Here is a 23314-nt window from a genome sequence, read left to right on the forward strand (position 1 = left end):
CTATAAGAACATAAGTATTAGTTTCACATTCCTCAATTTGATAAGTGCCACTTTGCGTGATAAACAAACCCCTGAAGACTTGAGTTTATCCAGCTGGTCCAGCCTATGATAGTAGGATTTTCTGATCTGCCCATCAGTCTGATCATGCATCCCATCCAACCAAGTGTCACTGAGGCAAAACTGGTGAGCCACAAATCGCTGATCCAATTTTTACACAGCACCCCATAAATGACTTCTATTTTTGGATCAGCGCAGAGCAGTCAGAGTAGACAAGATGAACACTTTAGCAGCAGCTGAAGCAGCAGACTAAGTTCAATGAAAAAAAGTAGACAGTTTAATACTGCAGGTACAGCAGATATATATGGAAACCTCACCATTCATGGTGGTTGTCTACGAAGGCGGACATGGGGCTGATCTGGACGGTGTACGTGTCATTGGCTGAATATTCAAACAGGCCGTAGTAGGGGTTGAACAGTTCTCTGGACACCAGAAAGAAAAACTCTCTGGAGGGTCCACTGTAGTCCAGCCTGCAATCAATACACAATCAATGTATACATGTCAGCAGGAAGAGTGAATCAGTGACTCTTGTTCTTCTGTGCTATCAATAAAAAGCAAAATCTAGAGAGCTGGTGGTTACATTAGCAATGATGAACTCCAACAATCATCAGCATTGTACATCAGTAACATTTCTAAGCACTAAAAGCACTTTTGTATTATAATTCGGGTTGTTTTTTTCACACTTGTCACATACCTCATAAGAAAAGCCTGTCAGATTAAACAATAAAACAACACATCACTAATTGCTCTCTCTAAAAAGTATTTTTTTCCTTTACATTTAGAAATGGCACCACAACAATAATTTTATCACACACCCACAAGTTAATCAATAGGTTAGACATAAAGCAGCTTTTAGTTAAAGTACTTCAGATTCAAAATAAAAAGGCTGTTTAAAGGTGTTCAAACCAGGTCACTTAAAGAAGCAGTCATCAGTACTTTGAAAGATTATTAAACATAAAAAGGGTTTTCAAAGCACCAAAAGTTGGAGAACCTATTTTTAAGTTCAGTTCCCCAAAGAACCTAAAACAGTACAAAAGGGTTCTTAAGGATAAAAAAGTTTTACAAAGGACTTATAAAAAAACATTTTTTCTTAGGGTGTAGACACTGCCAATCATCTCTGTAATGACCATGTTTGTTTACAGTAACTCTACCTGCTAATATTCGTTAGTAGTAGCTCTTTTCCAACCCACTTGCTCCAGCTGCTCATTCACCAGAAGACTGTGAATTTACTGGGATGTCATCAGATGTGTGAGTAATTGTACATTTTGAAACTTAAGATAAGAACGAATGCCGAGCAAAACTGCCCTGGATCAATTACACTTAGCGAAACACACATTTTACGCTTGAGTATTGATAAGGAGATGAATTGGGAATGAAATGCATCTTTCTCACCCGTCCTCGCCCACAAAGCTGACGTAAAGTTTACTCCTCTGTAAGTCTTTACGGGAGTAACACATGATCTGGTTAAAGGCGTCCTCCAGGAGGTGATCCCTGCGTATGATGAGCCTAGGAGCACACACAAAAACACAGATTCAGCAGTATTAGACCTGATGTAAATCCAGAGGTAACATTGTAAAACTGTTGTATTGTAAAATTGTTCTTGCACTATGTAACTTTGTGCTCCAGGTACAATCGCTTTACGGAATTAGAAGGACACCCTAAAGGGCACTTTGTCAGGTTTTGTCCTCTGGAAGGACACCCTAAAGGGCACCTTATCAGGGTTTGTCCACTGGAAGGACACCCTAAAGGGCACCTTATCAGGATCTGTCCACTGGAAGGACACCCTAAAGGGCACTTTATCACATTTTGTCCTCTGAAAGGACACCCTAAAGGGCACTTTATCAGGGTTCGTCCACTGGAAGGACACCGTAGAGGGCACTTTATCACGTTTTGTCCACTGGAAGGGCACTTTAACATATTTTAACATTATGTACATGGAGGCATCAGGGGGGTCCAGCACCAGTCTGTTACATGATATACAAAAGTCAATAATTATCAGACAATCTACACATAAATCTCTTTCAGCTGTAGGGTTTAAACTTACTTGACTTTTCCCGGTCCCTGTCCATAACCCTTGGTCTCCAACTTTCGATAGAAGTTCCTCAGTTTCGCCTCAAAATCTCTCTTATAGGGAGCAGGAGCGCGGGCATTGGCTCGCTGGGTTCCTTAAATATGAATGAGAGAGCAAGGAGGAACGGAAAGAAAGACAGACAAAAGAAGAAAGGAAAAAGGAGAAAATAGATGATGAAAGTCAGGCATTGGCCACAAGAGAGTTGAAAACAGACAAAGGAAAACAGATACAGGAAGATTGAGATAAAATTAAATTTTAATGATCCTGAGCGGAAATCAACTAAAGCCTGAATCGAAATCCGAGAAGCGGAAGTACTGTGTGCAGGTTAATCCTGGATTGATATTTGGTGTCAGAGTGGTACAGCTGTCGTTCATTTGAGACATGCACACTACACAGAGACACATCTACTCTTCACCTGACTGTATAGTATAGTATACCGTACACAGAGGTGTGTGCAGAAGGACAGACAGTTTGATCATCGATTTATCAGTATTATTTTTGTTTATACTAAGGGCATTAAAGTACAGCATGAGGGAATGTGAGTGTACGTTTAAAGTATGCGAGATAATTCATGTTTCATGTTGACATCGACCTGTGTTACATATGAAGCTACCAAAGAAATTGCTTCTTTTATTTAGTGAAACAATGTAAACCAAACCTCCGGGTGGAAGGCATGAAATTTAATAACAAAGGTAAGAATTTAATAAAGGTGAGAAAAGGTGTATCATGTCGATAAACTTTGTGTCTGCATCACCACAACAGCACTTAAGAGACAAAGACTTACCAGGGGAGCTCTGAGGGGAGGAGAGGCAGTAACTCGGGTGGAGTAATGGTGGTACATATGACATCACCTCCTCCTCAAATAGGCTGGAGATGAGAGAGACGAAGAAACACCGTCAGAAAGTCATACAGTATATGCAGTGATGGAAGAAGTATTCTTATCCTTTACCCGAGGAAAAGTACTATGCTACATGATGCCGTTGTATCATTATTACTGCTGCATTAATGTGTATGCTGCATTCTACTGCTGTAGTAAAAGGTTAAGGAGCTCATTTTAGCTACTTTATAACTAGTTTAATCTACAACAATGCATCATGGTATTTTGTTTGTAGCGTTGCTACAAATCTACTACAAATCTCTAAAAGGTTTCATGACTTTTCCAGCTAATTCAAGAAAGTTGTCATGGATATGGGTTTCTGGTTTAGTATTTCCTGATGTATGTTGAAAGAGACTTTTCTAAGTTGTCTTGTGTTACTTTACTTCCCATCTTTGTCTTTTTTCAGCCATTTTTTCAATTAGTTAATAGAGCTTCTTCACAGCAGCCATTTTGACATGAAATAGTGAGGTAAACACAGGTGTTACCAATTATACTAATTAAAACAGTGCTGAACCACTGGAAACACCTGCATTGACCCTATTGTGTTAAAATGGCTCCTGTGAAAAGGTCTATTGGTTCCCCTTTGTTTAGTCCATATCTGCCTTTGCTCCTGAGTCTTGTATTGTTCTGTGTTGTTTGGTCTTAGTGCTCCTCCTCCTTAACCTGGACTCATCAGCTGCCTTTTGTGTTAACCTGCCTGTTCAGTAAATTATTGAAGTTACTTTTTGTCCACTTTACCTACCCATCTGCGTTTGTGTTGACTTTTTGTGTGTTTTCCCTGGACAGGAAGGATCTGAAAAATTGTAATCTGTAAAGTAACTAAAACTAAAGCTGTCAGATAAATTGAATAAAAAGTACAAGATTTAAGATGCTGTGGAGTAGAAATATAAAGTTACATAAAATGGAAATACACAAGTAAAGTATCTTGAATTTGCACTCAAGATCAACACTTGTACTTGGTTACATACAACTGCATATAACAACAGACACACACACACATGCAGAGGACTCACCTCAGCAGCATGACGAGGTCAGCATCGCTAGAGAGACGAGCCAGCCCACTGACTCCCTCACTGCGAATAAACTGCACCTTCTCCCTGCAAACACACCGACATGTCATGAGGTAAAGTGACACAATCTATTCGGATTAAAGGTTAACTGTGTGTTCAGGGTGACTGATGATGATGATGATGATAATGATAGAGGGGAGCAAAAGAGGAAGAGAGAGAGTGAGAGTAGAAAAGGGTGGAGTGAGAGGCGTACTTAAGCGAGTGGTTCCTGGCGAGCTCGGGTTGCCTTTCCTGCAGGATCTCAACGATGTTGGGTTGCCGTAGAAATGCCACTATCTTGTCATTGTAGGCTGAAGGAAATTAGAAAAATGCATGTGTCTTGTGTGTGTTTGCACTTCATATTTGTATCTGTGTGATTCTGCCTGACTTACCCACAGGCACCACATCTTGGTACTGACTTCGACTGGAGCCGCTGAAGGTGCTGGAGGGGCGGGGCATCACAGGTGGGTTGGTTTGGCGAGAGTCGTCCACTACCTGTGACAAAAGAAAGTACTACAGTTCAGGTCGCATCCTAGTTCTGAGACTGATCCACCTGCTGGTCATCAGCCAACCACCTCTATGAACAGATATCTGTAGGCAAGGGACAAGATTTACAGACTGAGTAGTATTGACCAATCATGTTTGATTGTCAATAGTACATGTGGAGAGCAAATGAGGCTGGACGCATTGGCAGAAATACAATCTCAGAACCCATCGGCTACCATTGACGACAATTTAGCTTTTTATTAGCTTTTTAAAACTTGTAGAGAGACACAACCTGGTTGTAGACATTGGGCGCTTTCACACCAGGATAGTCCAGGGGACTCGGCTCGATTGGGTGAGGAATGCCAAAAGATTTCACACCTTCATTTGGTTTGGTTCATTTGCACACTGCACTTTTGAAAGCGGACAAAATCGCTGTTACAACAGCTGCTAGTTTAGGGGCGGTATTGTCTGCTTGTTTCGGGATGAGTTGAAGACAACCCAGCTCATCGATTGGCCAGGACCAAAATCAGAAATCCCTCCCCTTCAGCCAGCTTGTTCACAACAAAAAACAAAAAATGGAGCAACAACAAATTTATGCAGTCTTGTGGTTTCTGTTTTTACTTTGGTGTTCAAATCTAATTTAATTTTTTTTTTTTTTTTACAAAAAGCTGCCCAGTATGTGCAGCAGGCAAGGCAGCGAGCGACGAATGCAGCATTACCAAAAATTGCTTTGGTTCACTTCTTCTCTTTGGTTGGCTGGATAGTCTGTTTGCATTTCCTACTGTAAGCGAACCGCACCAGGGTTTACTTGCAAGCGAACCGAGACCCATATTTTCAGGCGGACCAGAGCTCGCTTGTTTGGTCCGCATCAGAGTTGGGATGAGATTTCACACCTGTCGAAACGAAGCGGACTATCCGAGGAAACAAACTCTGGTCTGTTTAAAGCGGACCAAACAAGCACCCATTGTCACTCTACTCCAACTCCATTTTGTGCTTCGTTGCTAATCAGAAGGTAACCAATGAGTGCTCTCGCACTGTTGCTCCCAATCATCGCCAGACAATAGCTGATGGGTTCAGAGATTGCTATGTGTACAAAAAGGAGGCCAAATGTACAAGACAAACTCTAGGTAATCTTGGACATTGTTAAGCAATTATCTACCATTATTAATTTCCTTTTCCGGATTTCTCTCAGCAGATATTCCAGAAAGCTCTTGAATGCTTACCTTTGCGAGGCAGCTGGACTTGCAAGATCACAAAGTCACATAAGCATCCATCTTGCCAGGCTTCAAGCAATGTGTTCCTATGAGGAATTACTGGCAGCTAGGGCATGAGCTACAGGTGTGGTTTAACACAAGGTGCGTGATGACATATGTGAGAATTGACTGACTGCTCAAAAAACAATAATGACAGCTTCTAAAGAGGTTGGCGTAGATGCTGCTGGCATCAGTTATATCAAAAACTGGCGAGTGTTTCTTCATTGAGAAGACCAAAGAACGGCCTTGGAGGCTTCTCTAGATGAACAGTTTTCAATGACAACTTCCCAGATGGCTCTGTGTAACAAACCACCTGACCAGACTGCATCAGCGGGGCGGATTCACAGCTACATTAGCATGCAAAGCACAGACCTGTCCAAAATCCATTACCTTACCCTGATATTAACCCAATGATGTTGCAGCTTCTATGGATTTAAGAGGCAACAAAAGCTATCTATCATGTTCACTATAGCCTCTAGTGTTGATAATAATTATATCTAATCTGACATACATAGAGTAAAGCTGGAAGAGGAAAGTCAAGTGCAAAGTGTGCATCCGGTATGATGTCTAGAAGGACTAAGTCAAAGTTTTAGTCTGTTTTAGTTTTGAAATTATTTGATGTTTCCTTGTACTCAATGATTATGTCAAATCTCAGGATTGACATAATCGTTCGTAACTTTTTACTGCTGACTTGCATTTCAGTGATGTCATTGCTCGATGGCTTCACCACAGGTACCAGCAGTATAACTTTGCCGCCTGTGCCCACAATGCAAAATCTCAAGAAGCATTTGTATCCTTCAAACCGGCCTCTACAAACATTGCAGTGTCTCTGCTAGCTTTAAGTCGACTCCTGGTGACAAGTGGTGCAGTGGCGGCTAGTCTCTCACCTCCCCAGCACTGTGGCTGCGCTGGCGGCTCAGGTGCTGGCGGTGGGCCAGCAGCCCGGTGGAGCGAGAACTCTGGAGGGGCAGCCGTGGGTCAATGAAGGTCGTGGAGCGACAGTTGTGATCCACAAAGAAAGGCTAAGGATCGTGATGTAAAAACCCATAGTCAATGAAAATAATAAAGTAAAGACCATAAGAAAGCAGATCTAAAGACTACTGGAGACCTGAGCAGAGATTACAGTCAGGTTTGGGGTCAAAAGTCAAACATTAGGGGGTCAAACATACCTTTCCAGTATGGTCATGCTTCATCTCCCAGCCCCGAGGAAGCTCCAGCTGCTTGTTGGAGAACATGTTGAGGAAGGTAACGAGGTCGCGGTTGTGCTGGTAGCGCTCAAAGTAATGAGCGTCCCGACGCACCTTGCTGATCATGTGCTTCAGGCAGGTGTTGCTCGTAAACATGCGGTAGGCACTCTGGACAGAGAGGACGGAGAGGTGAGGTCATCAGAGAGGGACAACAGGCAGATTCTCAATTCATTCACTCAAGATAGAAGACATGTAGGACAGTATTTTTTTTTTGAGCCCCAGAATGTGAATTAGAAATGAATTCAATGCTGAATATACTCCAGTCTGACATACAACATCACAGTACTGAAACATTGTACTACAGAAATCAGATCAGCATGCCTGCTTGTATGTGGACAGATGTATGTAACAGGAGCACATGGTCAGAGGCGTTAGACTCACAGGGTTTGAATGCAGCACGGTGAAGAAGTCGGGGCTGCACAGGAACTTGGCGCTGGGTGACTGGAGCAGCAACGAGAGACGCGAGCGACCGCTGGAGTGAGCGACTGCGCTGTCTCTTCGGTATTCTGCAATGACAACAACACATACTAGTCAAAGCTGGTGACACTAACAAAAGCAGTTTATCTCATGAAAACATTTCAAAATGACATATCCTAAATTATGTGTCAGCAATAAAAGAAAATACGATGCCAAGACTCATGGCTCATTTCAAGAGATGAATCATTTACGAGAGGTGAGTCACTGAATTATCTCTGAATCATGCTTGTGTGGATGAAACCTCAAATTTGTCAATTTCTGTAATAAGTCGATTAAAACCAACCAGAAATGGAGTGAGGCATCAGTTCACTTTCTGGTTCAGGGAGCAGGTCAACCGGGGCTTCCTCTGCCCGATCACTGTTGGTTATGGTCCTTCTGATGCTCTGGTACCTGTGATCAAGAGTTACAGTCAATGTGGTGAGTATAAGTATAGTTCTCCACTATTTTAGCAAAGAATGTGTTTTACACAATACAATGTCAATACAACTATGAACGTTACTAATTTCTCTGAAAGTCAAATCAACCAATGAAGTAAAGAACGATTAATGCACAAGCGTCCTTGTCTATTCAAGGTTACATTTGTTCAAATTAATCAAACCTCAAAATAAAGAGAAACAAAGAGAAACCCACAGACAACGACCCATAAAACACATACCAGAAAAAAATAACATTTTGTTTAATCTTTGTTTTAGTGAGATATTGAATACTTCTACATGATGGTTATTTCTTTACAAACCCACCTGCGGTTGAGTTGCTCCATCTGCTGAATGGAGTTGGATCGGGTCAGACCCTGTGGGGCAGGAGGTCCGGTGGGGCGCTGCCATGTGGTGGTTCTGTTCACATGGTCCACGAAGAAGATCCTCCCATGACTGTCGATCCGAGCCTCCCAGTCTGAGAGTGAATCAATAATTGATACCCAGTAGGTGTTTAATGCCTCAGGGGCCAACAATTAATGACAGATGATAACACCAACAACTAATTTTAAAACACCAGACTGTAATGAGACATTAATCATTTTTAAGTTATCCATGACCAGAACTCTTTTATTAATTTTATGATAAACTGCATTTGTTAGCACTAACAAAACTAATACTGTGTCTCAATTCTCGTACTTCCATACATACACGTGATATTTTCCATAAGTGTGTTCACGCTTTATGCACTTTGAGTATCCAGATGGTCGGAATGGTCAAAAAGTTGTGAGGGACACGTCTCACCCTCAGTGGTCACCTTTTTGACTACATAGCGGAAGAAAAGGGACCACCGGCATTGTGAAAATGGTGGCCATGGAAGCTGCTGGAGCTGAAGTGTGGTTGCGATAAATACAGTAATATAGAAACGTAAGTTGTATAAATGTTTTCTATGTGTATTTTGCCAGTTGCAATTGCAATTTGGTGCACAATGGCTATGCTTGAATTGAGACAACACTACTATTCAACACATTTAAATTCTGATCTGCAAATGTCAGAAAATAAATGTATTTTTTTATTATTTTTTTTAAAACTGAAAAGCATCATATTTATCAAAATCATTTGTATTTATCCTGTGAGGACCAAGAATATCTGTATTATCTGTAGGTATTTTTGGCAATTATCAAGAGATTGTGGTCTGGCATCACTTAAGCTCTGCTAAAATGATCAGATCATTTCATTTCTCATTATAGAGTGAGAAATCGTGGTGTTAATACTCATTTTTTTTAGGGTCATTTGGGATTAATTTGTGTCTTGGGATTTGTAGTTTAAGGTCAATTAGTAGGATATGGACACATACAAACACAAAGACACACAGGCTTACGCAGATACAATAGACAAACAATACAATGCATGCAGACACACACACTCACTGGGAGGTAGAGGCTCGTCCACACGTTGGTATCGGTGGATGTCATGGCGCACTGATGGGAGAGAACGTACAGGATGGCCATTAACGGGAGTACCTGAGCACAGAAAACATAAAAAAGACAGGAAACTTTGTTTTATTATGGTGAAAAAGCTTAAGAGTACCAAAAAAAACAAACTTAAAAAATAGATTTCTTGGGAATTATTAATTTAAAGTAAAGTACCTTCCTCTCCATCTGTTTCCGTGGTGACTTGCTCTGAATCCGCAGATCCCGCCTCCTCGTGTGGCTTTGTCTCCTCCCCTTCTGGTTCTTCAGCCACGCCCCCAGAAGCCTGCAGGCTAAGCCTCCTCACACTGAGCTCCTCCACTGTCACTTGCTCGCCGGGTGTGGGAGCTACTCCCTCAATCTCAGTGACAGCGACTTGCCCACCCCCTTCGTCATCTACAGCCTGATTGGTTGGTGGGGTACCGGAAACTACATCTCCCCCTGGATCTATGGCTGTCTCCGCTCCTTCCTCCGCTTCCTACAAAATATTAAAAATAAAATAAAAACATTATAGGTGAGGATGGAGGAGGCAAGACATCCACACATACTGCTACAAAACATCTGTGAATTACAGGAAGTGAGTCAGCCTCACATGAGGCAGCATTGACTTCGTCACCAAAAGAAAGCTGAGAAACATTTGACTTCATGCAAATATGCATTGGTGCATAGGTATGACAGCCAAGAGGAAACAATCATTTGTCTAAACATCTCATGAAATACAGATCACTGATTCAAGTTAAAAAAAAGGAAAAACCAACTCCAACTAACTGAGTGCTGCTTAATATGCATTTAATGACCCTGTATTGAACGTGGCATGATGGTGCTGCAGTAAACTATTATGGTGCAGTGTCACACAAACCCAGCAGGGGCTAGGACCCAGCAGAGGCTGCTGCTCAGTACAGTGTGTGTACTGTAGGGACGCTCAGCCACAGCAGAGTGGACAGTGGCTACACATTCACTCAAAGATGAAGAAGAAACGGTACGTCGACTTTGGACAAAAACAAGATATTATTAGAATACATAACAAGAACATAGACTAAGTGATGGTGCTCACTCATTGCAATAACGATTAGTGACAGTGTTGCAGGTCAACTCACAGCTGTTTTGTTGTTTGACACTTTTAACCGACAATAAACCTCACAAAAAGTGCACTACAATACAGTTTTTATGTAAAATTACAGTATTTCAATGTAGTACACATGCTGTAAATTTACAGTAATAAGACAGTAAAAGTGGTAAATTACAAGTAATTACTGTGATTAGGGTACAGCCATACTGTAATTTAACAGTTTTAGATTAATGTTGTGGTTGGGTTACCGTGAAAACACAGTACATTGCTGTGATGATTATTACAACATCATATTGTAATTTTACATTAAAATACTGCATTTTTCCTACAGTAATATTGTGTCTGGTTACTGTAGAAACACAGTACAGTCCTGTGATTTTCATCTATATTACTGTAAGAAAGATACAATATATTACTGTAAATTTACTGTAATTATTAGCCAGAAAAAGTACAATAATATATTTTACAGTGCTTAAATTGAACTAGGGCTGGTGCATAAATTATTCAAAAGAGTGAAGTCTAACATCAAATGTAGGTGCTAAATGAAACAGTTCTGACGTTGAGTACTGACATTGATAGATCATAAATAGCTTCTTGCTTCACACTTGAAAATTGTTAAACAGCAGTTTCCTAAATTTTACCTTCCTACTGCTGCCTGATCTGTTAAAGTCATAATTATGTTTAAAGGTTTCCTGTGGAGTTTTTGACCCTGGGGAGTGCTATGGAGCAATGTTTTTACAAGTGGGTCCCCAAGTGGTGTCACAATTCACAACCAAAAACATTTTTTCACTCTTTTCCATCGACTGACAGTGAAGAAGAAGAGTGTTCAAGCAGTTTTTGGACTGGGAACATATTTTCTAATCTTACAGGCAATTAATAATAAACAGTCAGATGAATCATTAATGAAAAGCTAATACCCCTAACAAGTACACATTTTAGATTGATACATGTAAACAGTTGAATCTCGGGTTGTGACCATATAACGATGATGAACTCACCACAGCAGTAGTGAGTGTGATTGGACAGCTGTCTGATGATGAGAAGACTGTCTGCGGGGCTGTTGCCATGGAGCAGGTGTCAATCTCTGAGGAGGGGTCCTCGCCAGGTCCCCTTCCTTCCTCATGCACTTCTCCACTCTCTGGCATGGTATTATGGGACACAGCCTCTGTGAAAGGAGCCTCCTCCACTTCGGAAAAAACATCTGGCTCCAAAACATCATCTAAGTCCAGACCTGCCCCCATCCCCAGGACCACCTCTGCATCTGGGGGCACGTCTTCTATTGCGCCAGCTGCACCTTCAGGCTCCTCCTCCAGCACCAAGGACTCCATCTGCTCTGGCTCCGGCTGGAGTTCAGGAAAAGGGTCGTCTTCATCGGCGCCACCGACATCTGGAGGTTCACCATTCATCAGCAGCGGTGACAGCGGCACCGGAGTGATGTCATTGGCCCCAGACCTGTCCTCATCCTCATCCGAATCAATGTGCAACATGGCGCTGAGCCTTGTGTGTGTGGGGAAGCTAGAGCGCAGTTTAGGCGAGGCTGCGCCAAGGGGTCTTTCACCGGGGCCTTTGGGGGCCTCAATAGCATCTAGGCCCTCAATGAGTGACCTCTGGAGCATTTCATGGCCTGACAGGCGTTCAGGCCCAGCAAATCTACCCACGGCTCCAACAAGAGGCAGGTCCTTTTCTGGCAAGGCTGTGGCACCGCCTTCCCACATGCTTTGAGAGCCCTGGGAGCCAGTAGGTGAAGGGCCCGCAGAGACCACTCCTGGAAGATGGTGGGGCAGGTCCTCATCATCGGATGGAGTCCCCGGAGCTCCATTTAACGACGACATGCCAATGATTGAATCAGGAGAGGCACCTACAGGATGCAGAACAGGTTGTCATCACTGGGAAAGACAAATTTAAATCATTTAGAAGTCGTGAGAAATACAAATTAAAGGTTGATTTACCATCAGGACCAGTTGAGGTGAGCTCCACTTTGAACTGCAACTGGCCACTTACGTGTTCAGTGGGCAGGCGCCGACACAGCGAGAAACTCACAGGCTGGACTCTGAACAGACAAACAGAGAAAAACTGATTAACTGACACCATGATGACATTTCACACATCAAATTTAAATATTGAAGTAGGTCATAAAATATGTCCGAATTAGTTTGTTCTGTGTGTGAATATTAGGGCTCATTATTTTCATTATAAATTCATCTGTAATCAGTTTCTAGATTAATTGATTAATCGTTTTGTCTATGTCCTCCACAAGTCACTCAAACGTGTTGTTGTGTCAGTCTAAAACCCAAAGATAAAGACAAAGATTTAATATGATATAAAACAGATAATTATTACAATTTGCATAAAAAATTACTTAACAATTAACTGATGATCATGACAGTTGGCATTTATTTTTCGATCGGTTGATCAGTCAACTAATCATTGCAGCTCATCTGCATGTTTTACACCTACCCGGGGATCTTTTCAATAAGCCGCTGCACAGGGATAGTGAGCTGCCCGAGGAAGCGTTTAATGATCGGTCGACTTTTTGCAAACTTGTCCTTCACCTCGATGTAGAGGATGTCTGTCATGAGTGCAACAAATGTGTACTTCTGCAGAGAGGTGAACACATTCACAATAATTACATTCTCATTTGTGTATTGATAATATATTGTTTAAAAGAGAAGAGTGTGTGGTGTAAAAAAAAAAACCTAAACATCACCTCTCCATGCCAGACTGGGTTGGTGGTGTTAGCAATGATGGCTGATCGTCGTTCTTGTCCGTGATGGCTGAAGATGGGGAAGACACTTCTCTTCCCTGGGTGGATGGACATCTTCAGGTATGGGTCCGGATTGAAAAACATGCCCTTCTTCAGGCCGGTGGCACGCAGGTCTACAACAAAGCATCAATGACAGCAGGCTTGTGAAGAAGAGAGGGGAAGTAAACAACTAATGCTCTGTTCTCTATTAAGAAGATTAAAAGCTCTGTAAGGCTGTTTGTACAACACGATGATGTTTAGGGTTAGGATAAACACAAAGCACAGCTGAGGCTGATGGGAATGTCATTTTTGCATTGACTATTTCATAGAAAAGTATTGGACAAATTAAAATTTTGACCTAATGATTGTGCTAAAGTGATTACATGTGGCTTTGTCATGTTACTCCCCCGTCCTCTAACACATCTTCTGTTTGTATCTGGTCCAAGAAACACTTCAAGAAAGAAATCTGGGATGTCTGCCAATAACTTCCATAACTATGCAGAACTTTTTCATAAAACTCCTCAGGGTTTACTAAAGTTTTATCTTTGAAAAATAGATTTTCTTTTTTTTATTACAGTTTGCAGCTTGCAGAAGGACAAAACAGGTAAAACCCATTGCTAATTCAAGAGATAACTACATAGATGAAAAATTAAAAACACCTTATCTAGAGACAGTGTTGAGTTTGGCAATTCTGGACTATTGTAGAAATGGCAATTTACTGTAACATGGAGGACCTGCTCTCTCTGTAGATATATAAGTCTCAAAAACAGCAATAAAAACATAACTATGCTTATTTTCAGGTAATTATACACTAATTAAAACATTATTCGTTTGTTACGTTATTTATATTATATTCCATTTCTGTCTTGTAAATAGAGCCCTCTATCTGACATACTGGACCTTTAAATACCAAGACGATTGTGTTTCCAGAAAGCAGCTTTGAAAGTTTACTCTATCTTTCCCACAAATGACTGTAAGACAAACACGAGGAGATCATTTTATCATTCAGCTAAACACCACAAGTCTGTTTGTGTCTCTAAAGGCTTTGTTAAATTCATTGAATTTCCAGATATTTGTTGATTTGTTATAACATGACAAAAGTCATCACAGTAGCAGAATGAGTGACTAGAACATGCTTTAAGTTTGAAGTCTTTCGATTATATAAACCTCTCGGCTCACCTGTTAAAGTAAAACTGATCAGTTTTCGTGGATGTTCAACACCAACTTGCTCTGCCAGGCCCTCCACCTGAAAGAGAACAACATGCTATCACACACCTGTGTCTGTTTAATCTAATTTCACAAAATCAAAATACTAATACTTTCGGAGGTGGAGAGAATAAAATTCACTGAAAGAAGGCAGCATTCGGTGGTCCATAGATAGGAGTTTTTGACTGTCAATCGACTGGACAGTAGGAAACATGGTATAAAACATTACCTGAACCACAGTGAGGTGTTATTATGTACAAATTATCTTTACTTAACAAGCATACTGATGATTCTACACATTTTAAGATGACCGGGCAGCCATTTGTTTCACATTATTTAAGTCCAAAAATCAACTTGCAGAAACATTCAGACAACAATTTGATGTAATAATCAACTAAACTACATCTTTAAACAAGTGACTCTCACATCTCAGATACAAAGACATGATCTTAAAATAATACAAACTAATCATAATTCTTTAAACCGTAATGATCTAAACCTCAAACTAATGACACAGACCAGGACAGCAGGGTTCTTCACGGTGATGCAGGGCGTCGTGGCTCTCAGGGCTCCGCTCACTCCGTGGTAGTACTTGAAACAGATCTTAGTCTCAGCTGCAGAGGAAGCAGCAAAGAGTTATGGGATGTGGACACAGTGCAAACATTATCTGCCTATTGTTGGCCACAAATCTGAAACTGTACCGTAGACTGTGTTTTAAATATTTAATACGGTCTTAATTCTGAATATGTGGTAAATAGACTGCATCGATTTCAGGATAATTATGTTTCATGAATTTGTACAGCTTACATGAAACTTTAAACCCTTTTTACCCTTTTTTATTTCAGATTTTTAAATATTTTACCGTGTATTTTCAAAGTGATAGAGTGCACAGACAGAGTGAGACTATTCTCAGCAGTGTTTATAGTAACTTACGCTCCATAAAGTAGGGCCCAGGCTCCAGCCTCCAAACAATCTGACCCTTCTGGGTGCCATTCACCCCTCGGTTTTTACAGTCCCACACATTGGATGGGCTGGTTTCATCTGGACAAGAGCAGAACTGTTAGTATCTCATATTTGTGTTGCCTGATTTCAAACCAAAGAATGTTAAATTAAACAACAGATGACAGCGTTCAACGCTCTGGATCGTTTTCTCCTGCTATGAAACACTGAAACAAAGCTCTTCCCGTCTTTCAGTGTGTTTAGTCTGCGGACTCTTTCTTCCAACAAACACAAGTTTGCCTTTAATCAGTGAAATCCATTCCCAAAATAGCCTCCCTACAACCTCTAAGCAGAAGGACAAACACCAAACTTCCTCTGAGTTAAAAACAGGGACGGGGAATTCCGCTGTACGTAGCACTTTCGCACGCAGATTAATGAAGCACCAAACTCAGCTGACTGGTGGAGAGAGTCGAGGGAGGAGTGTGTGTGTGTGTGTGTTTGAAAGGGGAGGGCAAGTTGCTTATCATTGAATGTCTGCTTAGTCGAGGAAAGCGGTAGCCTCTCTGGGGTATAAGACCCTGGAGCAGGTAATGAAGTCCTGGCAGCCTTATGATCGATATGAAGTGACCTGACGCCCCTCCCGGCACCAGCAGTTTACACTATCTCTTTCTTCCACACAGCATTCTCACCTACAAGGCGATGTTTTTGTAAGTCCTGGAGGTCATCAAAAGTGTAACTAATCGTTTGCTAAATAAGTTAAAAGGATCATGAACTACATTGTTTTTATAAAATACCCGCATGATGTCCAGAATCTGTTGTACTGCAGGTTTGTCTGACCTCGCGGAAGTCAAAGACAACCATTGTTTTCAGAAATCCATTATCCATTACTAACACAATACATCACACTGAGCAGCTCACAGGCTGTGATTTTCCTCCGAACGTCACTGTATTAAACCAGTAATTATCTGGTGTAAAGAGACAAGTTCTATCTTTTTGCTTCGCTGCGTAATATTATGAAAGATAGAAACAATTACAGTGATCTCTTCTTCTTTTAAATGATTAATTATATTCTTCAAGGTGGCAGTATGTCTCTAGGAGCTGTGTTTTAAAAACCCGTGGTAAGGCCAGACATTATGCCATTTGTTCTGGTTTTTAATCAACATAATTAGATAAAATTGCACTAAAGAGAGAGAGAACAGCAAAACTTCTGTTTTCTGTTCCAGGAGTAAGAAATCACATTAATATTTGTAATAACAGAATTAAATACAAATGAAACAAACCACAAATGTAGGTCTAACAATATGTGGTTCACTCCATATGTTCAGAGGACAGTAACGCCTGTTCTTGCACTATGTAACTTTGTGCTCTGTATACGGTCACCCATGAGAAGTGCATAACACGGCACTAAGTCACACACACCAACTATTTCACTGATTTGGGGAAAACTGGATCCTATTTTATGAAAAAATGTTTTCTGTTCTGTTTTTCCGATGTCCCCTCGTCTGCTCCCTGTGATTTACAGAGCTTCCTGATGGACAGTAAACTGCTGTGAGCTATAGCTGCTGTTAGCTGCTGTTAGCTCAGTTTGTTAGCCGGGCTGCTCACACACGGACACGGGCGAATGCTGACAGTGTTTGTCCTGCCATAACCGGGTTTCTATGGACTTCTATAGCTAATGGCAAAGAGATCGAAGAGGACTTGAATGGAGAAGGCTTAGAGCGAAAAAGCTGCCAAACAAAAGTAAATCTGGGACTGACTTTTAGTCGTTAGCGAGAGCTTCATGTAATAAAAGGCTGAAAGAGAGATGTTAAGCTCAAAATAAAAGCAACATATCTTATGTGTCGAACTCCAAAATACCACCAATTTTGCTTGAACCTCTGTACTCAATGAACGCCGACATTTTTCAAACTCCATACCCAAAGTTTGTAGCAGAAGCTTTCTATAAAAAATAATGTTTAGTCCTGAAAATCAAACATGATATTCCAAAGCTCCTCCAGAGCCACAGAACACATTATACAGCTGAGTGGTGCTCCTTGAGACAAGTAAACTGACCAATTTCATGTGTAAAAATAGTGCCCTTCAACACAACATTTAATCTTCTAAGTCTGTGGTAAATACTTATTTATTTTAGAATATGGAGAGTGATATATTTATTTTTCTCTGAAAGACAGTGAAAGAAATGCTGAATGAGATCTGAGGTGACGTCCGTGCTTCATTATGTGAGTAAAACAGTGCCGGATTGATAGATTCTTAACAACAGATGTGCTGGTTGTACACTATTGCTCCAGTATTACTTTTCACCACAATGCACACATCCGCCTGACAGTTTGAGCCTGATAGCTTTCTTCAGCACACAGGTCAATGTATTTCCTCCCTGTCAAATTCCTGTCTCTAAGCAGGATAGGCATACATTATTGGAGACCACCCCACTCGCCTCGGAGGCATGCATGCTTTGTGATGGTGCGTATGTTATTGTATACCGAGGCAGAGCTGTTACATGTTGAGTCAGCCTCTAGTCCTGTGTAAAGTCTCGACAGCTACTGTTGCAGTATTGACTCAGTGTTGGAAGCTCCTGCACAAGACTCGTCCTGGCTATTCTCAGCTTGCAATAACAAAACACTTGGATCAGCTGAAAAGCTTTGAGGACAGATAGGGTCACAGCAGCTCAGGTCCTGGATGCCAAAATAGTCCAGCAAAAAGATTTTGGGGTAAAACACAAATAACTGTGGTATAGCGGCAGACTGAGAAAGTCATTCAAAGTGTGTCTTTTGTTTCTTTTTAAACACCAGCAGTCAGATAGCTTAGCTAAAAGATCACACTTCAAGCACCTCTTTTGCTTCATCCATCCGAAAACCTAAGTGCTAAAAGAACTGTGACCAGGCAGACCTCTCTTCAACTTTAACCCCTGATTTTCTTTGGCCTACAATAATTTACATTTTGGCATATTCATAACCCGACAATTCACTTGGAATTTCTTTCACAACTGACTGATGTGCCCAAAAATGTATATTTATGAGCACACAATGGGAATCCAACTTTATTAGATCCATCTCGCACAGTGTGACGTGTGATGAACCTGCAAAAATCTCTCAAGTTCTGACTTATTTAAACCAAAGCATTAAAAAATTATTAGCACAGAGACAGGCAGGCGTCACATAGCTGCATACCTTGCGTATTTATTATTAGGACTACACATGCTTTTCAGTTATAGAATGAACACTATCAACACACCTTTGAAAGAAAATTGCAAATATATTTTAACGATCAACATTCAGAATTTCACTTGACTTGCAATTTACTCATGAAGAACTGTGACTTGACATGAAACTGTCCTCGACAAGACTTGACTTGAGATTTGACCCTGACCTGCATCAGAAAAGTTAAAAGCAGCTCTGCATATGGAAAAAAATAATCATCTTACCAATGTGGTACAGCCCGATCCAGTCGGTTGCATCCACTTCCTCCTTGATGTCCCACGATATGACGAGATTCTGGCCTCGGTTCAACGTGTACTCCAGAGTGGACGCCGTCAGCGAGGATCGGCTTTGGGAGGTCACCAGGTCTGTGTCACTGTTAGCCCGAGGAAGCCCTATTGGACTGCTGACAACTGAGACAGTGTCGACGGAAGCGCCGCCCCTCTCTGCCAGGGTTCGCAGGTTCTCAGGGCTTAGGGTGTGCCGGAGGTGGGGGCTGCGCCTTCGTGGAGCTGAAAGGTGTTCGCGGCCGCCCACCACTAGGTTGGGTGGATTGTGGGATCGGGTCCTAGGCGGTAGGACCGCTGTGGCGAGGGAAGGACGCATGTTGCACGTTTGGTAAGGAGAACAGTAGAGAGTCGGGGCTTCTTAAGGATTGGGCTGGTCGTTGACGTGATGATGCATTCTACGGATTTATCCCTGTTGACTCAACTTAAATCCTGATGTTTAGAGTGAGAGTTGGTTTGTAGAGGTTGTTATGACTGGAAACATGGGAGCCTTAGAAATGATGTGTTCATTGATTCTCCAAGGAGGCTCCAATGATCTGCCCTTTTGGCCCTTGCATCTTAACAGAACTGTCGAAGTAGAAGATATCCAATAGTAGATAAGTTATCCAATAACAGCGGGAACCTAAAGATTTGGAAGAGACAGAGAGAAACTAGTGAGTTACAAAATTGCTTCCACACAACAAAAGCAATGATTGCATACCTTGAGTTGCAATCAGCAAATGACTGAACAAGCATTAGTCACCAGGGGGGTTGTTTGCTGTTAAAGAACCTGTCACCAACACAAATAACCCAGCACAACCACTCCAGTCCATCCATTTCTTTTCTGACAACCCTTCTAATGAAAGACAAAATGGATGTGAGGAGGTCTTCAACTTTGCACAATCCCTTTTACCTGTATTACTCATTTTGATTTATTCTTTTATTGGTTTATTGCTTACTAGTGTCTGGCTGGTAAGTAGTAAACAAAGTGCACTATTTACTTGTTTGAATGATTAATGAAACATTTAATAAGACTGTATATGTTCTTCTTGGTGGTACAAACAGACGTCTGGCTGCCTTAGTAAAAACAGAGAAAGGAGACAGGCAGCTGTATCTGCCTCCCGAGAAGCTCTTCAATCACCAAATGCCAGTTTGGGAACAGTCTGCAGAGTGCTGTCAGAATCTCCATTTTGTTTTTAAAGGAAGAACAACACGTGACTTGGGAATGTAGCCAAAGGCAGCTGGTTTTAGACAGGCTAAGGAGAAGCTGTGTTTTTTGGGGGTTTTTTTTTTTCAAATGGAGAGTAGCTTTCGTAATATTCAGGTAATATGTGCCTGGTGCAGTCACTGGAAAACCATGTGGGCTGTAGTCTGAGCTAAGCCCTGATATCTTTGGTATTTTAAGTGAGTATACGTCTCAAACATTGAGCTGTTCACTATTGCTTCCTCTGCAGGCTTCAGAGTGTGGTCTGCACTGTATGCATCACCGTATTTAATAAAAATGTTTGGATTGTAAAGTTAATAGCCTTTAAATAAGCAAAACTGGAAACCCACAAGCTGGATGTCTCTCCAGCTCAAAATACTGAACATTAACCGTCAGTTTATGCTCCCTCTAATATTTTGATATTAAAAGGAATGGATTTGACATTTTGGAAAATACGCGTTTGCTTTCTTGCTGAGCGTTAGATGAGAACATCAACACCACTCTGATATTAGTATGATGCTAACACCACTAAGTTAGCTGAACTTAGTTTTGCAGGAATACTGGAAGCAGTGGGGAAAACACCTAGCCCGGCTCTGTCCAAAGGTAGAAAGACTTCCAACAACTGTGGCTGGGCACAGGGATTTTCTTCGACTTTAGCCATATTTTTAGCCTATATTTGTTCCAACGGAGCTGGTGTCGTACCAGAGCTGTGCATGCTCAGCAACCTCTCTGGGCATGACCGAGGGAAAAGACCAAAGAGGACCTTGACGAAGGAAGTCGAGAAGACAAAAAAAGAGAGTGACTGACAAAATTGCCAGACAAGAGTAAATCATTGGCAAGAGCTTCGTGAAATAAAAGGCTGAAAGAGCTGGGGACTAGTAAGTAAGACTAGTAATAGCTGGTTGCTAAGTCTTGTGTTGTTGCACTTGCTTGATGTTTGGCAAAGTTGTTGTCGCTAAGTAATGTCATTATAACAAATCCACTAAATAGCAAAAATACCAATTTCTACGCCGTGTTGCTTTAATACTGAAGAAAACTTAAAAATGTGATGCAAGTTCTGGAGTTATAAGAAGACATTTTTTTTTCTGTGATTTCTGAGCAGATTTACAGATGTTTATTTGAGATGAATATCAGAGGTAATGATAGCGTAAGTCACACTAAATCTAAAGATATGTGTATAATATCTCTGTGTTGAGTTTTTGCCAAGTTATGTCTGGAATAAGGACCGCCATTTTGACGCAAACAGCAGCAATCATACGCTAATGATTTTGTAGTACCTGAACTGCCTCCATGAGCTGCAACTGTAAGCGAGGTAAACTACAATAACAAACCTCGTGTCCATCTGTCCCTTTCCCCTCACACTGCATCTTTGCCTCTGGTCTTTTCCTCCTCACCCTCCCTTCACCTCTTTCTCGACTCGCAGTTTGAAAACCTCTGCTTTTTTCCCTTAATATGCTTCCCTCCGCTGCACCCTCTAACAACTTTCTTTGCATCATCTATCAAAGTGACAAAAAGTGCAAAACTGAGGCTGGCGTAAATGTTTCATGGGGGGTGAAAACCACAAGCAACTGCTGTATCCTCAAGTCAGTTATATGATCCATTTTCAGTCTTTACCTCTGCCCTCTTTCTTCACAGGCTGATTTGTATTTATGTTCCACGTAGAGCGATAACAGGTGTATGACTGTGGAGATTCTTTACCGTGAAAAGATTGGAAATAATTTCAAAAGTGGCTCAGATGCAGTGTCTTGTCTGAAACATATTGTCTAATATACCGGATATATGACTCCCGAGCTTCTGAATCAATTCACTTTGCATTTTGAACGCACTGAACAGAAATGAATTGGCTTCTGAGTTGATGTATGTGCATTGGCTGTGTTTCCAAATAACCCAGGCCTGATATTGAAATAAGATCTGCTGCATTTGACATGGGGAAAGCCTGGACGTTCCTGACTCGACAAGATTACCAGAGCACGGCTCCATCACACACCTACATACACACTTAGGCGTTCACACTGCATACGCAGATTTATGGCGGAATAAAACCTTCATCAGATGCAGGAATACATAAATCCTGCTCGCACGTGCTCACAGTCTCATACACAGTGTCATGTAATACCAGCAGGGAGGTGGCATTTCCATAAACAAGCAGAAGAAAAAAACAAAAATAAGTGTACATGTAACTGCTGAGTTCTTATATAAGTGTTCCCGTGGTGCAAGTCCCCCCCCCCCACCAATTGTTTATCCCTGATGTGAAGTGGAAGACGCTGCGGCTGCACTCAAACAGAGGGATGAGGAGTCTGTCTACCAGCACTGACCAAAGCATGACCTCAGGAGAGGGCATTGAACAATCTGGACTCACTCGAGTGCGTTTTCTTCTCCCATTGTAATCCCAATTCTACTCCCCTGCACGGCTTTGAGCCGATGTGGGGTTAGTGATTGATTCTCAGGAAATGCACACAGATAAACAAGGTGTTATATGAGTACCCAAAAATGAAATTCTCTGGGATGATGTTAAATTTGACACCTGTCTTGCAAAGGCAGTCATTTGAGTAGCCCGCTGTTCTTCTGTTATTAGGCACCAAATACTTTATACACACTGCACCACTGTGCAGCGAATACTAAAAAGAAACACATCTACAGCAGAGGATCTGATGGAGCATGGCAGAATGTGCTGGATTGCTGTTTTCTTATACGTTGTCAAAGAGCATTTCTTCAGAGGACCTTTCTGGAACAGGAGGGCGGAGAGGACTTTGTGACAGATATGTGTTTGATGAATGCAGAGGGTGAAAAAGTCAGCCTCCTCTATAGCCTCCCAGGTGACAGACATGACTGACAGGCACCATCGTAATATGGCTGTACACCTCATCTTACACGCCTCATGCCGTGACGTGGACGTGCTGAATGCTGACAGTCACACACAGAGATATGTGTGTTGGAAACTTTGACAACACTGGATTCAGGATTATATCCAGTGACAGCACAAAACAACTGATAAACTGTACAATTAAACATAATAACTGCAGGACGTTTGTGCAAAACAAATGATTTGTAAAGCAGATTATTTTCTGTGTTTATTGTGATTGAGATGAGTTTTCCTAATATTTTCATGCACGTTTCATCCGTTTCTTTGTTTTTTTGTTTGGTTTTTTTGGGCTGTTGAATCTTTATTTGACAGTAACAGCAGAAGAGTGACAGGGGGAGAGAGGCGGGATGGCATGCAGCAAAGGCCCATGGGTGTGAATCAAACCCCGGGTTACAAGGACTGAGCCTTTTGCACATGAAGCGCCTCTA

General features: G+C 41.5%; 1 protein-coding gene across 2 annotated transcripts in view; it reads right to left on the minus strand.

The window, feature by feature from the left end:
- Nucleotides 1-23314, minus strand: part of hecw2a (HECT, C2 and WW domain containing E3 ubiquitin protein ligase 2a) — a 39222-nt gene that overhangs the window by 10933 nt on the left and 4975 nt on the right. Inside the window, exons 2-23 of one of the 2 annotated variants that reach the window (XM_019267759.2) lie at nucleotides 18781-19462; nucleotides 15354-15461; nucleotides 14940-15034; nucleotides 14394-14460; nucleotides 13179-13348; nucleotides 12929-13068; nucleotides 12421-12521; nucleotides 11470-12329; nucleotides 9580-9880; nucleotides 9361-9453; nucleotides 8258-8408; nucleotides 7801-7907; nucleotides 7422-7546; nucleotides 6963-7148; nucleotides 6681-6815; nucleotides 4474-4549; nucleotides 4269-4365; nucleotides 4019-4102; nucleotides 2913-2995; nucleotides 2102-2222; nucleotides 1450-1563; nucleotides 375-527 (exon numbers count right to left, since the gene is read on the minus strand). In XM_019267759.2, coding sequence (XP_019123304.2) covers nucleotides 375-527; nucleotides 1450-1563; nucleotides 2102-2222; nucleotides 2913-2995; nucleotides 4019-4102; nucleotides 4269-4365; nucleotides 4474-4549; nucleotides 6681-6815; nucleotides 6963-7148; nucleotides 7422-7546; nucleotides 7801-7907; nucleotides 8258-8408; nucleotides 9361-9453; nucleotides 9580-9880; nucleotides 11470-12329; nucleotides 12421-12521; nucleotides 12929-13068; nucleotides 13179-13348; nucleotides 14394-14460; nucleotides 14940-15034; nucleotides 15354-15461; nucleotides 18781-19159 — 3746 coding nt within the window. In that variant the 5' untranslated portion in view covers nucleotides 19160-19462. Of the gene's footprint in view, nucleotides 1-374; nucleotides 528-1449; nucleotides 1564-2101; nucleotides 2223-2912; nucleotides 2996-4018; nucleotides 4103-4268; nucleotides 4366-4446; nucleotides 4550-6680; nucleotides 6816-6962; nucleotides 7149-7421; nucleotides 7547-7800; nucleotides 7908-8257; nucleotides 8409-9360; nucleotides 9454-9579; nucleotides 9881-11469; nucleotides 12330-12420; nucleotides 12522-12928; nucleotides 13069-13178; nucleotides 13349-14393; nucleotides 14461-14939; nucleotides 15035-15353; nucleotides 15462-18780; nucleotides 19463-23314 lie in introns of both variants that reach the window. The other variant, XM_019267758.2, reaches the window with a different exon arrangement.

Source organism: Larimichthys crocea, chromosome I (genome assembly GCF_000972845.2).
Source record: "Larimichthys crocea isolate SSNF chromosome I, L_crocea_2.0, whole genome shotgun sequence".
Classification (NCBI taxonomy): Eukaryota; Metazoa; Chordata; class Actinopteri; family Sciaenidae; genus Larimichthys; species Larimichthys crocea.